General features: G+C 37.9%; 1 protein-coding gene across 1 annotated transcript in view; it reads left to right on the top strand.

The window, feature by feature from the left end:
- Positions 1 to 13,176, top strand: part of itga9 (integrin, alpha 9) — a 64,944-nt gene that overhangs the window by 32,852 nt on the left and 18,916 nt on the right. The window contains exons 16-18 of the mRNA XM_028006080.1: positions 9,373 to 9,525; positions 10,998 to 11,074; positions 11,974 to 12,121. Coding sequence (XP_027861881.1) covers positions 9,373 to 9,525; positions 10,998 to 11,074; positions 11,974 to 12,121 — 378 coding nt within the window. The remainder of the gene's footprint in view (positions 1 to 9,372; positions 9,526 to 10,997; positions 11,075 to 11,973; positions 12,122 to 13,176) is intronic.

A 13,176-nucleotide genomic window follows, 5' to 3' on the forward strand; every position in this document is an offset into this window, starting at 1 on the left:
CAATACAGATTCTAACACAACATAGTCAAATTTGGTGATCATGTGATACCATTTGGTAAAAGGTTAAAGGAAACTTGGCTGATTATATTGAATCATCAACTTGGCAGTGATCCCTCATCCTAAAGAGAATGTATTGACAGTAAAGAAAAACCTGCTACTTTTACAGGGAGAGACATCTAGGAGAACAGGCGTAGTGTGAATGTTTTTCTATTGTACTTTCTATGTAAAAGAAAAAGAGGAGAGAAAAGAAAGTCAATTCCAGCAATAGCTTCATCAGTGTCTCTATTCAGGAAGGAGACACTGTTAAATACAGACCATAGAGAACTTTTACTGGTGGAAAACCAAAGAGGACACATATTGTAAGGCAGCAGTAGCTTTATCAATGTCTCCCTCCATGAAAGAGAGACTGTTAAACTTAGAAGCACTTGGAGAACAATTTTATGACAAAGAAAAATAGAGAGTGAACTTGGTAGCATTAACAGGATTTGTTCTGTGGAAAGACCAGAAAGAAACCTCAAAGTTAATGACAACTAAAATTGAAAATGGCAAAGAGTATCGTTTAAAATTTAGGGTACCTAGTTATAATATTGCTTTATGTTGTAAGCTGTTTATTGCCTAAACCATATGGCAAACACAAAAATATCATTTTAATTTTTTGATTCCTTGTTGTGAAAACTCCCATTTAAAAAAAAACTCTTTAAAATCTTCCTTTGTCTCTCATCTTGTAAGAGGAAAGATTCTTTTTCTGATTCCACATTTGTTCATTTATTCTAACAGAAATCAGCCAAAAAATAACTGCCTTCCCTTCTGCCCCTGTTCTGCTGCTGCAGCCTTGGTTTCTTTGAATGCTTTTAGTGCAAGCTTGCATTTTAAGTCAGATGTAATTGAGATACTGAAAATGGAACAGAAAGCAAATAACGTGTTGAAAACATCACAATGAGGGGCGCTGAGTGAGGAGGAACTGAGATATGCAGGAGCACATCTGCGTAATTATTAGAGACTTAACTGAATTCCACGTGCAGATAGTCCAAAGAAGCAGTTATAGTTATTAGCGTTGGCGCTAAATCAAGTCGTTGTTGAGAGAACGTAGTAAAAGAAAAAAACACGCTGATGAATTTTCTATGTTCGAGGAGTTAACCATTTCCATCTGGCAAGCTGCACTGGGGGAAGAGAGGCACCTTTCTTAGCTCCTTTATAAATCCCAGCTGTGTCTGTAGCTGTCCAACCGTCAGATGTTGAATGCTTTCTTCATGATGTGGACGAGGCTGTAAAAGTTTCCTGTAATTTCTATTTATGTGAGCATTGTTTTTCAAGCCAATAAAACCAGTGTAACCCAATTCTTGGGTAAAACAGGCATGTTTCCTTATGCCCACCCTTACAATCTGAATTTATTACATTATGTTTGAGAAAATCTTTCTTTGTTTTTGTTTGAGTTTTCTGTGAGAAAAGCAATTGTGAGCAGCAAGAAAACATACATTATCTTTGTCTACGCCTTGTTAAAAGCAGCACAATATTTATCGGTCTTCTTTGTGATGTGGCTTCATCCATGACACTACAGATGGTACACATTTCCTGTCACAGAAGTGATGTACTTGTCTGTGTATTCAGGAGGAAATGTATGTTTGCTCATGGGAGGCATTGCAACACACCATCCTTTCTAACAGCACGTTATCCTACGAAAGGTTAGGCTTTGGTTGATCTCCAGAGTGTTCTCACGAAAACAGAGGACTCGCAGGTCTTAAAACAATACAACAGTGCAATTTATCGATGATCATAAATAAAAATACGAAAAATAAAACAGGTGGGAGAAAGTTGAGCAGCTTTCATTGGTGGTAATGCTGATCCATATTTCAAAAACCAAAAGGATGTACCAATTTTTGTACTAAATGAGTATTCTCATGAGTATTAGCAATTCAAGCTAATAGTAATAGATGTCTGAAGTAATTCACTCAAACAGTAACAGAAATATGTTTATAAATCAAGGTTGTTAACTTTTGACCTGTGGAGATCACCATGTTTGAAATGCACATCATCCATGTTTGATTTTGAGACTAGTGTTTGTGAGAAAAATCAGATTTCTCTTTTTTTTCTTGAGAAACCCCAATAAAAAGAAAATGGGCAACTCCCATTGCAATACCTGAATGTCTTTACGATGTTGTGTCACTGAGAAAAATTTGTGTTAAGTGAAGTGAAGTGGTACTTTCTATGAAAAGTTTAGGGATCCCTTTTACCCTTATTTTGAGTCATGTTATTACAACCTACAGTTCTTTTTATCGATTTCTTTGACTAATCACATTTTCCCTGAAGTTGGCCAGACATCTGCTTCAATTACTAACATCGGGCTGAGCAAAATCTTTCTCCTCTGAGTTGGAGTAAAAAGGGCTCAAACTGCATATGTTTAGTGTGACTAGTAGTCTGGTGTTTTTGCATTTCTCAGAATTGGTTTGGACAGAATCAGGGTAATAAAGTCCAAAAAACTTTGTTTTTCCACTGACTCATGTAATAGATTCAAAAAATGTTGCATGAGGACATGCAAATGGCATATAAATGCAGTTACTTTTAGTGATCTCTGTAAAATAATTATTTTACAATGAACTGTTAATACATGGTATGTTTGGGTTGGTAGGTGAGGGGCTGGTCTAGGCTTGAGTTGCTAGGTAACGGAGCTAGGCTGGGCTTGGTTTGCTAGGTAACAAAGTTAGGCTTTTCTGGGGTTGCCAGGTAACGAGGCAGTGACCAACAATTGTGATTTAATAATCGGGAGGTTTTTCAAAAAGCTGATATTCCAGATACCAAAAAACATCAACTTATTGTAAGAAAAAGGGTGGTTGTCTTTATTTTTATTTTTGGAAGCATTTGGATTTTTTTAGAAGCAGTAGAGACCCAAAAAGAAAGTATAAAAATGTGCTTTTCAAAATTTGTCCCTTTTAAGCACACCAGTTAAAAGAAAGCAATTGTGTGCTTTAGTCAAAGAAAAACAAGAGAAAACCCAGGTTTATGAGTGGCAGTGATCATTGTCACAACAAGTCCTTGACTGTGTCCTTGAAGGAAGCTATTTAGATTGAAAAAATAAATTTCCTGCCACCGACAACAACAGTCTGATCTGAGGAGGTGAACCCTGGGGAATTTCAACAGGATGTGGGAGCCGGCTGTTAGATTCGATTGAAGGTTGTTCTAGATAAGTGACGCCGGAGGGGTTCGAATGAAAAGCAGAATTTTGTCACAGATGTTATTTTTCATAGTTTAAAGCTTTTGTGGCATATGAACCAGGACTGGTTTGATTTTCTGAAACATTGTTGGATCAGAAGTGTAAATATTTTTGAAAAGATACAGGAGTTTAATACTTCCCTAGAGAAGTAATGTTTTCCTCAGAGATGCTCTCAGTTTCATGCCAGTTTCTGATTTATGCTTTTGTATGACTTTGTGTTAAAGATATAAATTTTTAGACAATTCCATAAAATAAGAAGATATAGGAGAGCATTAAAAATATATTTTAGCACATGCAGTGGCAATGTGCCACAGCAATAACTCACTAAATCCAGATCTAATTTATTTATAAACCATTGTGGAAAAACAGCAAGTGTTTTTGCAAAAACCAGATGAAACAAAGAGATAAAAACTAAGACATAAAACAAATATCATACTCATAAAATAGTACGGACTAGAAATTAAAGGCATCGTACTCCAAAGTTTGGGAGCCACTACAGAAAAAGCTGGCTAGCTTTTGGGACAACTAAAAATAGCTGATCTAAGGGCCCACGAAGGAAGATAAATCAGGGAGGTACGGAGGAGTACGACCATTTAGGCATTTATGAGCCAACATTAAGATTTGCACTGGAAGCAATGAAGGAAAGACAGGATGGGTGAGATGTGCTCATGTCTGCGTACCAGTTTAAAGATGAACAAGCTGAAGATGAATGCATGAATGATGTCGGATGACATCAAATCCCATCTGTAGTTTTCAGCTGAAGAGACTCTTTTACCTATGCCTGCAGTTTGTCATCCCAAACCTCTTAACATTCTTTGATAATCTGCTGTAACTAATAGTTTAATGCTGCAAATTGTACACATTAAGCCCAATATAAGATAAGCTCATTATCTACTTGACTACCATATGCTGCACACATTGCTCTAAATCCGTTAAATCTCATATTATCTCCTTGTATCCCACTGTACACTCTTGTTGTTGACAAGCTGGATCCTTTCATCACTTGATTAAAAAAGCTTTTTTCCATTTAGACAAAGATTCCTCAGCACTTAGCTCTTAAATAAAATGGCTTCAACCTGTAAATCATCTAAACACCCTTTGCCCTTACATGGAGTTCTTTGAGTAAAGACGAAGCTGGACACTTTTGAGGGAGTGGTTTGGCTGAGAGTAAAGCTCTTGTGTGTTTCAGTCAAGCATGATGTGTTTAAATTGAGCATCACAGCATTTTGGGGCTTGACGTCAGCCTCCCCACACCCACCATGATGAAGCTGCTCTGTGTGCAGAAAGTGGGCAGTTTGGTGACTTACCATTGTGTTAATCCCATTAATACTTTAGCGCCAGAGATAAAATTTTATATGGAGGTACTCTTCTATCTATGCTGTCAGGGATAGAACTTCATGGATGCCCAGCCCTAACTTCAGCATATTTTGTTGGGATTTTTTGTGTAGGGCCAACACAAAGCATCGCACAAATTGTGAATTGGATGGAAATTATACTTTGTTGTATTTTGACAAACATTGAGACAATACATCACCATGACATTACATAAATACGCTAAAGAGAGAACATAAAGAGCATGTTTTAATAGCTTTGGTATTGGTGGAATTTCCAATAGTTCTGATATATTGTTTGACCTCATTTTCAAAAATGGAAAGAAATGGTTTTTGATTAGCATAACGGCATTTTTCTCAACAGTGGCAACCCCACGTGGGGGACCAGGGGAGGCCATAGCCCCCTCTTGAAATCAGAGAATTATGTTCAGAGGACATAAAGTAATTTATAAATTAATGTATATGTAAATAAAAATAGTAATAAATACAGATTAATATATACACATGTAGATCCCTCTCCTTCAGAGTTATCTTGGACTTGTAGTGGCTTCTCTGATTAATGCTCTCCCCTCCAGACTGTCAGTTCAGGTGGATGCACATGTCCACATTACTCATCCCTCTTTACACTTAGCACCAAATTTGCAATTTATTTCAACTAAATCAAATTATTTCTATACAGTGGCAGTGTTAGATTTCTACAGACGTACACTGCAACTTTATGGATGTGTGTAAAAGAGTTTCAGAGGCTGCAGAAAGGTGTAAGTCATGCACTGTTGTGTCAAATAAAAGGGGTTTAAGTGTAAGCAGTCAGAAACGCTTTCCAGGCTGTGAGAGCGACGTATGTTAAATATTGTTTTCATTTAAAACATGTAGAGATGCAGGCTGACGTGCATCCAGTGAATGAAAAACATTTCTATTTTCAGGCGAGAAGCCGCTGTGCCAAACGTGTCGTTAAAGAACGAAACTGCTGGAGCTTGCAGATTTTCTTTATACTGTGGCAGAAAAATTTATGGCTGAAAAGTAAAGCTGCTGCTTCTCGCTGGAGTTTTCTGGCAGCTTGGCTCTGTACAACGGAAACCTTAACAAACTGTTTTGTCCACAAAAGGGCTGAAAAGTGTCAGGGATATTTTTAATGAACCATATACACTTTTAATAGCATCATTCCTCGAAATCGCAAGCCAGATTTAAATATGTAGGATTTCTAAATGTTAGCTTTCCTTCCACCCACTTGGAAACAGTCATGAAGTTCACACAACTAATGGTTATAACAGCAACCATATCAGTCAAGTGGTTTTAGCATTTTGATGATTTTTCTACAGTTCCTTGCAAAAGAAAAAAAAAAACAATGAAAACCACATATTATTTTCCTTCCAGTTTCTAATTATGCACTACTCTGTGTTGATCTGCTGCAATCAACTCCAGTAAAATACATTGAAGTTTGTGGTTGTAATGTGACAAAATGTGGAAAGCTTTAAGAGGTAGTAATGTTTTTGTACTGTGCGCTAAATTGCTATTTCTCCATAAATGCGTTGAGATAACAAGTTTGCTTATTTTAAGGTTCATATCTAAAGTTTACTGGTAGATTGTTTCTGAATAAAACAAGCAACTAATCATAAGCACAATGGATGTTTGACTCTCTGAACAAACAGGGACACACCCAGCAGAGCATGTGTCTGTAGGAGCATTCAACACAGTAAATGCCTGTTAACTATAGAATAGCTGTCTCTTAGAGGACTCCACTAGCATGTGAGGAGCAGTTGTGGGGGTGCCTTTCATAAAATAATTCGTAATGGCCAGTAAACGCTGGCCAGTGTCTCCATCTCGGCTGCAGCTCAGGAACTCCTCTGTTTCATAAATGCAGCACCATGAGGGGGAAATGATCCTACCAGGGGTGTGACATTGGGTGGGGTAATTGGCAACACCGATCAAGGGATATTAAAAGCTCAGGCCTGAAGTTACCGAACAGCCTCTCTGGCGCTTATAATACACACTGTTTGGCCTGGGAGCTCTCCAGTTCACTCTCAGTCCTCCTTCCTGTTTGAAACAGGAAAAAAAAAAAAAATTCTGTTTAGAAATTCAGGTAAAATTTCCTCCACTGTAAATTCAGATTGGGTCCTGTTTACTTGTGAGATAAATAAAATATCAGATTGTATAAAAACAGCCCATTCTATTTTAAGCCGTTTTGTCCACAGTGTCCCCTGTGGCATGTGAAAATGTGCGATAAGCAGGGGGGGGGACTTTAGAGATTGAGACTGAAGCGGTCTTCTCCCAGGAGGTCAGTTCAGTTAGAGGACAAAGGACAAGGGCCGTTTCAAGCATCCTGTTTTAATTGCCACTGAGGCTGAAGGCGTTGCCAGCATTTATCACAGTGCACCACCACTAAATAACCGTGTCATGTTACCAAGAGAATAAGCCGACATACGGCTGGAACAACAGCGCTTCTGTACTTTCAAATGAGGCGTGAAGTTGTGACAGATGGACTGTGAACATCACATGTCTCAATCACTCACTCATGCCGGAACCATTCGTTGGTCCCTCATTGAAGTAATGTGAGACTTTTTTTTATATATGTATGTTTTTCTAGATAATAGCAGCTAATTGTGGAAATCTGGGCCTGATTATTTGATTCATTAAGTTAATTTAATGTGTTTTAGATTAAAGATCAAAATACCGGGGCGTGCCGTGGTGGCGTAGGGGTTAGCGCGACCCGTATTTGGAGGCCTTGAGTCCTCGACGCGGCCTTTGCGGGTTCGACTCCCGGACCCGACGACATTTGCCGCATGTCTTCCCCCCTCTCCTTCCCCGTTTCCTGTCAGCCTACTATCATATAAGGGACACTAGAGCCCACAAAAGACCCCTTGGAGGGGTAAAAAAAAAAAGATCAAAATATCGCTCTGCAAAGTAACTAATATAGCTGTAGGCTTGCACAGAATGAAAAACTTTCAAATTTGTTGTAAATATTTAGTGAAAAGCCTTTGTGAACGAAAAGTACATCAATATTAAATTCCTAGGTTTCAAATAGAGTACCACAATATATCGAGCTGCTGTTTGGTAGCCTGTGAGTGTATTCACGCCTGACACATTTGGTCTGCTTTAAATGGACCAGAGTTCATTTCCCCCGTCAGTCCACACCTTTTGTCCCGGTGTGAATACGCTCAAGCAAACTCTGGTGTGGATCAGAAAACCGGACCGAGACTCACGTTTTCAGCTGGTCCCAGTTTGCTTTTAAGCAAACTCTGGTGTGAATACACTGGACTCCATCCAAACCAGCTACAGGAAATGTACATGTGGTTGGACGTCATGAGCCACTGTTGTTGGGCATCATGATAAAAATGAGCCAGATGTGCACAACAGAAATGCAGATTCAAACTTCCATATTGTTTTTTTCCGGTTCTGTGCTCTGTCCCACAACCAGTGGGAGCAATGATCGTAACCCGCATGGTTTTATTTACAAATTATAGTCCTTTTGCAAAAAAACCACAATGTGAAGGCAAACCACAACAAAACATGGTCCCTTTTTTGATCCAGACCAACCAAAGGAATAGACATTATATTTCAAGTTTCATCCATTTACTCTTTGTGTGGATCTAACACCAGCAAATTCTCAGACAATCTTGCTGATTTTATAGAGTTTGAATAGGATATGATTGAAAAGTTTAGCACTTTAACTGTGTTGGTCTTTTATATTTGCCTATTTTGTGCACAGTTTTCAAATTGTTGAAGTAAAACCATTAAAACATCAAAAGATGTCACATGCAGAGCTAACATTACCATCAAAGCTGTGCTCTTATCTATGTGTGGCACCGTTTCCCGAATGTACCTCAAATAATTTAGTTTTTGTCCGTTCATGTCCTGCTAACAACGACTCCTTCCTGTCATAAATCTCTCAGCGCTGATGTGTTCGGGTGTGTTTGAGACCGGTGATGTGCTCAAAGCCCAGACTGACCCTGCTCCTAACCGTGGACAGAGGATGGGTGGGTGGTCAGTGTGAAGCGCAGTGATAAAAAACAAAACGTTGAAAGCGATACAGAATGACCGGCTGTGACGGCCACCGGAAGATGAAAGGAAGAGCTTTCTATTGACATTGTGGGCTTGGCTCTGTGTTGGTCGACATCGGGTTCAGAGACTGAGGTCGGTGTTAATATTTTTGCTGCAGCTTTCAGATTGCGAATCCAAAATAAAGCCTATCTAGCTCCTTTCAAAGAGCGGAAGGCTGCTTTGATAGACAAAAACCCCTCATCACAATCCACTTTTCCCACGTGTGTCTTCCAGCGTTGTCATCTCTTAGAGATTAAAGATCTGATCACTTTAAGCCCCTGTTTTCATTCTGTCTGCATTATTTCCAAACTCGACGCCAAATCAAACAGTCCTTGTTGGGCTCTCAGATGGAGCAGCCAAAGCGAAGCGATATCTCCCAGAGGCAGTGCCAGCAGGTTTAAAAAAAGATCAACTCTGCCTGGAACTCACAGAGGCTCTGCTTTTCTTACTTTCATCAAGTAAAAGGCAAAAAAAATAAAAATAAAAAATTGAGCCATTGATGAGAGAGACGTGTCACTCATCCATTTAAACCGTTTCACATGATCTGCATTTCAGCCTTGTGAGATAATATCACATCACATCCAGACTGTGGGATCTTCTCAAAATCTGTTGTGTTCAATTTTTGCACCACATGTTAATTGGAAAAAGACATTAAATGACTATAATCACCCAGACACTTACATTACTGTTACTTCTCTGAAGTTATGTTCAGTTTTTACATTTTTTGTGTGTGTGTTTTGTGCACAACGTGGTACAGATTCTTAGCATTTGTCTGGTTGTTTGTGTTCCCTGCAGAAAGAAGTGAAGGATGTGTTTACAGCCATCACATTCGAAGTGGCCTACAGCCTGGGGAAGCATTTAATGACGGGACACCAGGACCGAGATCTGCCTGCGCTCACACCAGTGCTGCGATGGAGGAAAGGAAACAAGATTGCTGTAAAGAATGAGGTACAATACTGAGACATAATGGCAATATGGATTCAAAAATTGTGTAAAGCTTCAAATAATTTGAAATAAAGCCCAGACTGCAAAAACACAAAATCTTACCAAGCAGTTTTGTCTAGTTTCATTTGTAGTTTTCATCTTATATAATACATGTATATGTTTATATTTTTTTAAATATGACTAGTCCACTTAAAATGATCAGCTTCTCTGATTTTACTTTTTATAGGTATATGTTTGTGTAAAATGAACGTTGTTCTTTTATTCTATGAACTACTGACAACATGTCTCCGGAATTCCAAGCAAAAATGTTGTTTTTATTATCAGAAAATGAGAAATGGTCAAAATAACAAAAACGATGCAGTGCTTTCAGACATCAAATAATACAAAGAAAACAAGTTTATATGAATTAACAACAATACAAATGTTTTAACTCAAGGAGAGTTCAGAAATCAATATTTGGTGGAATAACCATGAGGCTTTAAAAGGAGTTCAGTGCAGTGATCTCGTCATTTTTCCAGAGTTGATTGCAGTTTTTTTTTATTTATAACATGGGGGAGATGTAAAAACAATCTGCCAGTAGAACTAAGACTTTTTACTAATATTAAGGAAGGATTATTGCCTTAAAAGATTCATGTATCACACAGAAAGATTATTTGTGAAGTAGTTTTGTCTTATTTCCAGTGTCCCAATGTATTTGCACTAGAAACTAGACAAAATTACTTGGTAAGATTTTGTGTTTTGCTGTGTTTACTTCTAAAATAAAAATATATTGTCACAGAGATTTCAGTCAGTTGCTTTTCTATAAAATGTCACGGAATACAGAAAAAAATGTAGTGTAAAATATTTTGGACCAGACCAGCAAATCACATTTTAACAGTTTTTTGTTTGTTTTATTGTTTCAGCAAAAACATGTCAGTCTTTTAAGATGACCTCATTTCCCTTGTCACCTTAACTCTATAGTAGATTATTTTCACACCTGTTTCTTTACAGTTATGTTTCCCTGTTGGACATCACAGGAATGTAGAAAATACGTCAACCAGAGCTTAAAATAATTTGGTTTTAGTTACTTATCATTGTCTTTTAGGGTTTTTTTTTTTATCTGAGAGCAATCTAAAGAGACCAATTTATTTTCTTTCCAACCCCCTGTAACGTTCCCCACATGTTTCTCCACTCTCTGCAGTGTTTTTTTTTAACTACGTAGATAATAAATGATTTTTTTTTTTTTAAGTATCTACAGTCCCCATGTGTTGGAAAGTAATCAAACTAAACCACTTGTCTTAAATTTCCTTTCATCATTTCGCCTCATACCACTGTAATTAAAATCAAGAAATTAGATCAACTTTCCTGGAATAAAATCGCCTCAATGTCTTCTGCAGCGACACAACACTGCCCCCTGTCTGATCACTGAGGCTTTGTGTTCAGTTCATGAACACCATGAGGTCATTTGAACTGTGTGCTTTGCGCTTCCTCTTCAGACCTGGTTTGAGAAGAACTGCCTGTCAGACGACTGCGCTGCAGACCTCAGGCTTCATGGGAAGCTCCTGCTCTCCGGGTGAAAAAACCTTCCGCTTTGTAGCTGAGCTTCAATCTGTGTGTCTCTGCTTTCAGTTCAGAGACACTGAACTGATGTAATAAGCCTTGTGGGTGTGGGTAGGGGAACCATGACGCATGTCTGGAGGACATCCATATGTTTTTCCATAGACAGGGAGGTGCCTTTTCACATTTTTGAATCTTTTACTTTCTGTTTTATGAAAAACCCTGGATGTGTTTCTCAACCTATCAAGACGTTTTTCTACAAAAATCACAAATTTAAAGGAAACTTTAAACATTGCTCATTACTTCAAAGTCAAAGTTTAGTTAGCTTAGCTCATTTATTTCAATCATATTCACATTCAAATACTGTGATAGATATTTAGTTAACTACTTGTTTAAAAAGGAGATCGGCAGAAGTATAAACTTATTTAACACTGCCCTCTTTCTTCTAAATGTGTCTTATTTTATACATTATTTTTTATTTAAAGAAAAGAAAAAGTATATATCTAAAATACAAAAAACTATTTGAGAACAATTTCTTTCACAAGAGAGAAATAACATACCTAAGGAAGTTCTTTCATTCAAACATACATCCACAAAAGAGACTGAATGAGACTGCCGTGAGACTGAATTTGTTCTAATTGTACAATTAAAACAACAATAGTTTACCGAAATGCTGTGTAAAATATAAAATCACCTCTAACTTAATCAAAAATATATATATTGTAAAACAATAACAAAACAAAACCAGATAAAATAACTAATAAAGTTAGTAAAAACACAATAGAATGAAAAATGAAGTCCTAAATTTTCTGCTCAGGTAATGCTAACTGATTAAGCTTTTACTAATTTAAATGCTTACTGATCTATTAATAATATATTTTAACACTTCTCCTGTTTCTCTAATATTCTTGCCAGACTTCATGTCAGACCACATTTGGCTCTTGGCGCAGTGCGTAACGTTTCCTTGAATGTGACAATCTCTAACTCTGGAGACGATGCCTACGACACCAACATCTACTTCAACTTCTCCAGAGAAGTTTTCTACATCAACTTCTGGCAGAAGGTCTGTAGGTCTCTGAGTACTTCCTGTTTATTTACTGTTTCCCACGTATGTTCTGTAAACCATGCAGTTCTCTCTCCGATGTTTCGCATGTAGTAGTGAATAACTGTGGAGCAGAAGGAAATGAATGGTATTTAATAATCTTAAAAGTGTGGATTGCATTTGTGTCCACCACCTTGGGTCATTACTTTTGTAGAAACTTTGCTGCAATACCAGCTTTACACAAGTTGAGACTGGAAGTCTTTGTGTATTTTTCTTTGCCAGATTAGATGGAAATTTTTGATATAAAGTAATAAACTATGGCTAACAGATGCTATATTTTGATCTACACCATTCCACTGTAGTTCTGGCTGAATGTTTCAGTCCATGTTCCTGCTTGAAGGTGAAACTTTGTCCCAGTCTCAAGTCTTTTGCAGCCTCCAGCAGCTTTTCTTGAGAGATTCACCTGCATTTAGCTCCATCCATCTTTATGTCAACGGTTATTGGCGTTCCTGTCTCTGCAGAAGAGTAGCATGACACTGCCACCACCGTGCAGTGTTGACTTAGATTTTGCCTGTTGCTTAGAAGTTATGTTCTTCATCCAGTCAGAAGAGCTTCTTCCATGTTTGTTGTGAGAAATTTGAAATGTGTTTTTCTCATTTACATTTCACTTTATATAGGGTTAGTAAATTAAGGAAAGCGGAGAATTTAGAGATTTTTATTATTAAAAATGTGAAAAGCATACATATTTTTTCTTCCGTTTCACAGTTTTTTGGGCTGTGTTCCTCCACGCAAGATGGAGATGTGCATTTTCTCAAATGCAGCGTCTGTGCAAAGTTTATCTAAGGTTATACAAGAGAAGTGTAGTCTAAATAGTAAAGCACATAAAATACATTTTTATGTGTGAGGATCTAGGAGTTAGACTTCCTGAGCTGCGTAGGTAGACAAGAAGATGAAAGGACAAGAAGCAGGGCAGCCGCAGCAGGAGGAGGAGCAGCAACAGCTGTCCTGTCTCTGAGGGCAGCTCCTTGAGCCGGCCTGTCATACATTCACCTCAGTGACTCATTCAACACAGACGT

This window comes from Xiphophorus couchianus, chromosome 22 (assembly GCF_001444195.1).
Source record: "Xiphophorus couchianus chromosome 22, X_couchianus-1.0, whole genome shotgun sequence".
Lineage (NCBI taxonomy): Eukaryota > Metazoa > Chordata > Actinopteri > Cyprinodontiformes > Poeciliidae > Xiphophorus > Xiphophorus couchianus.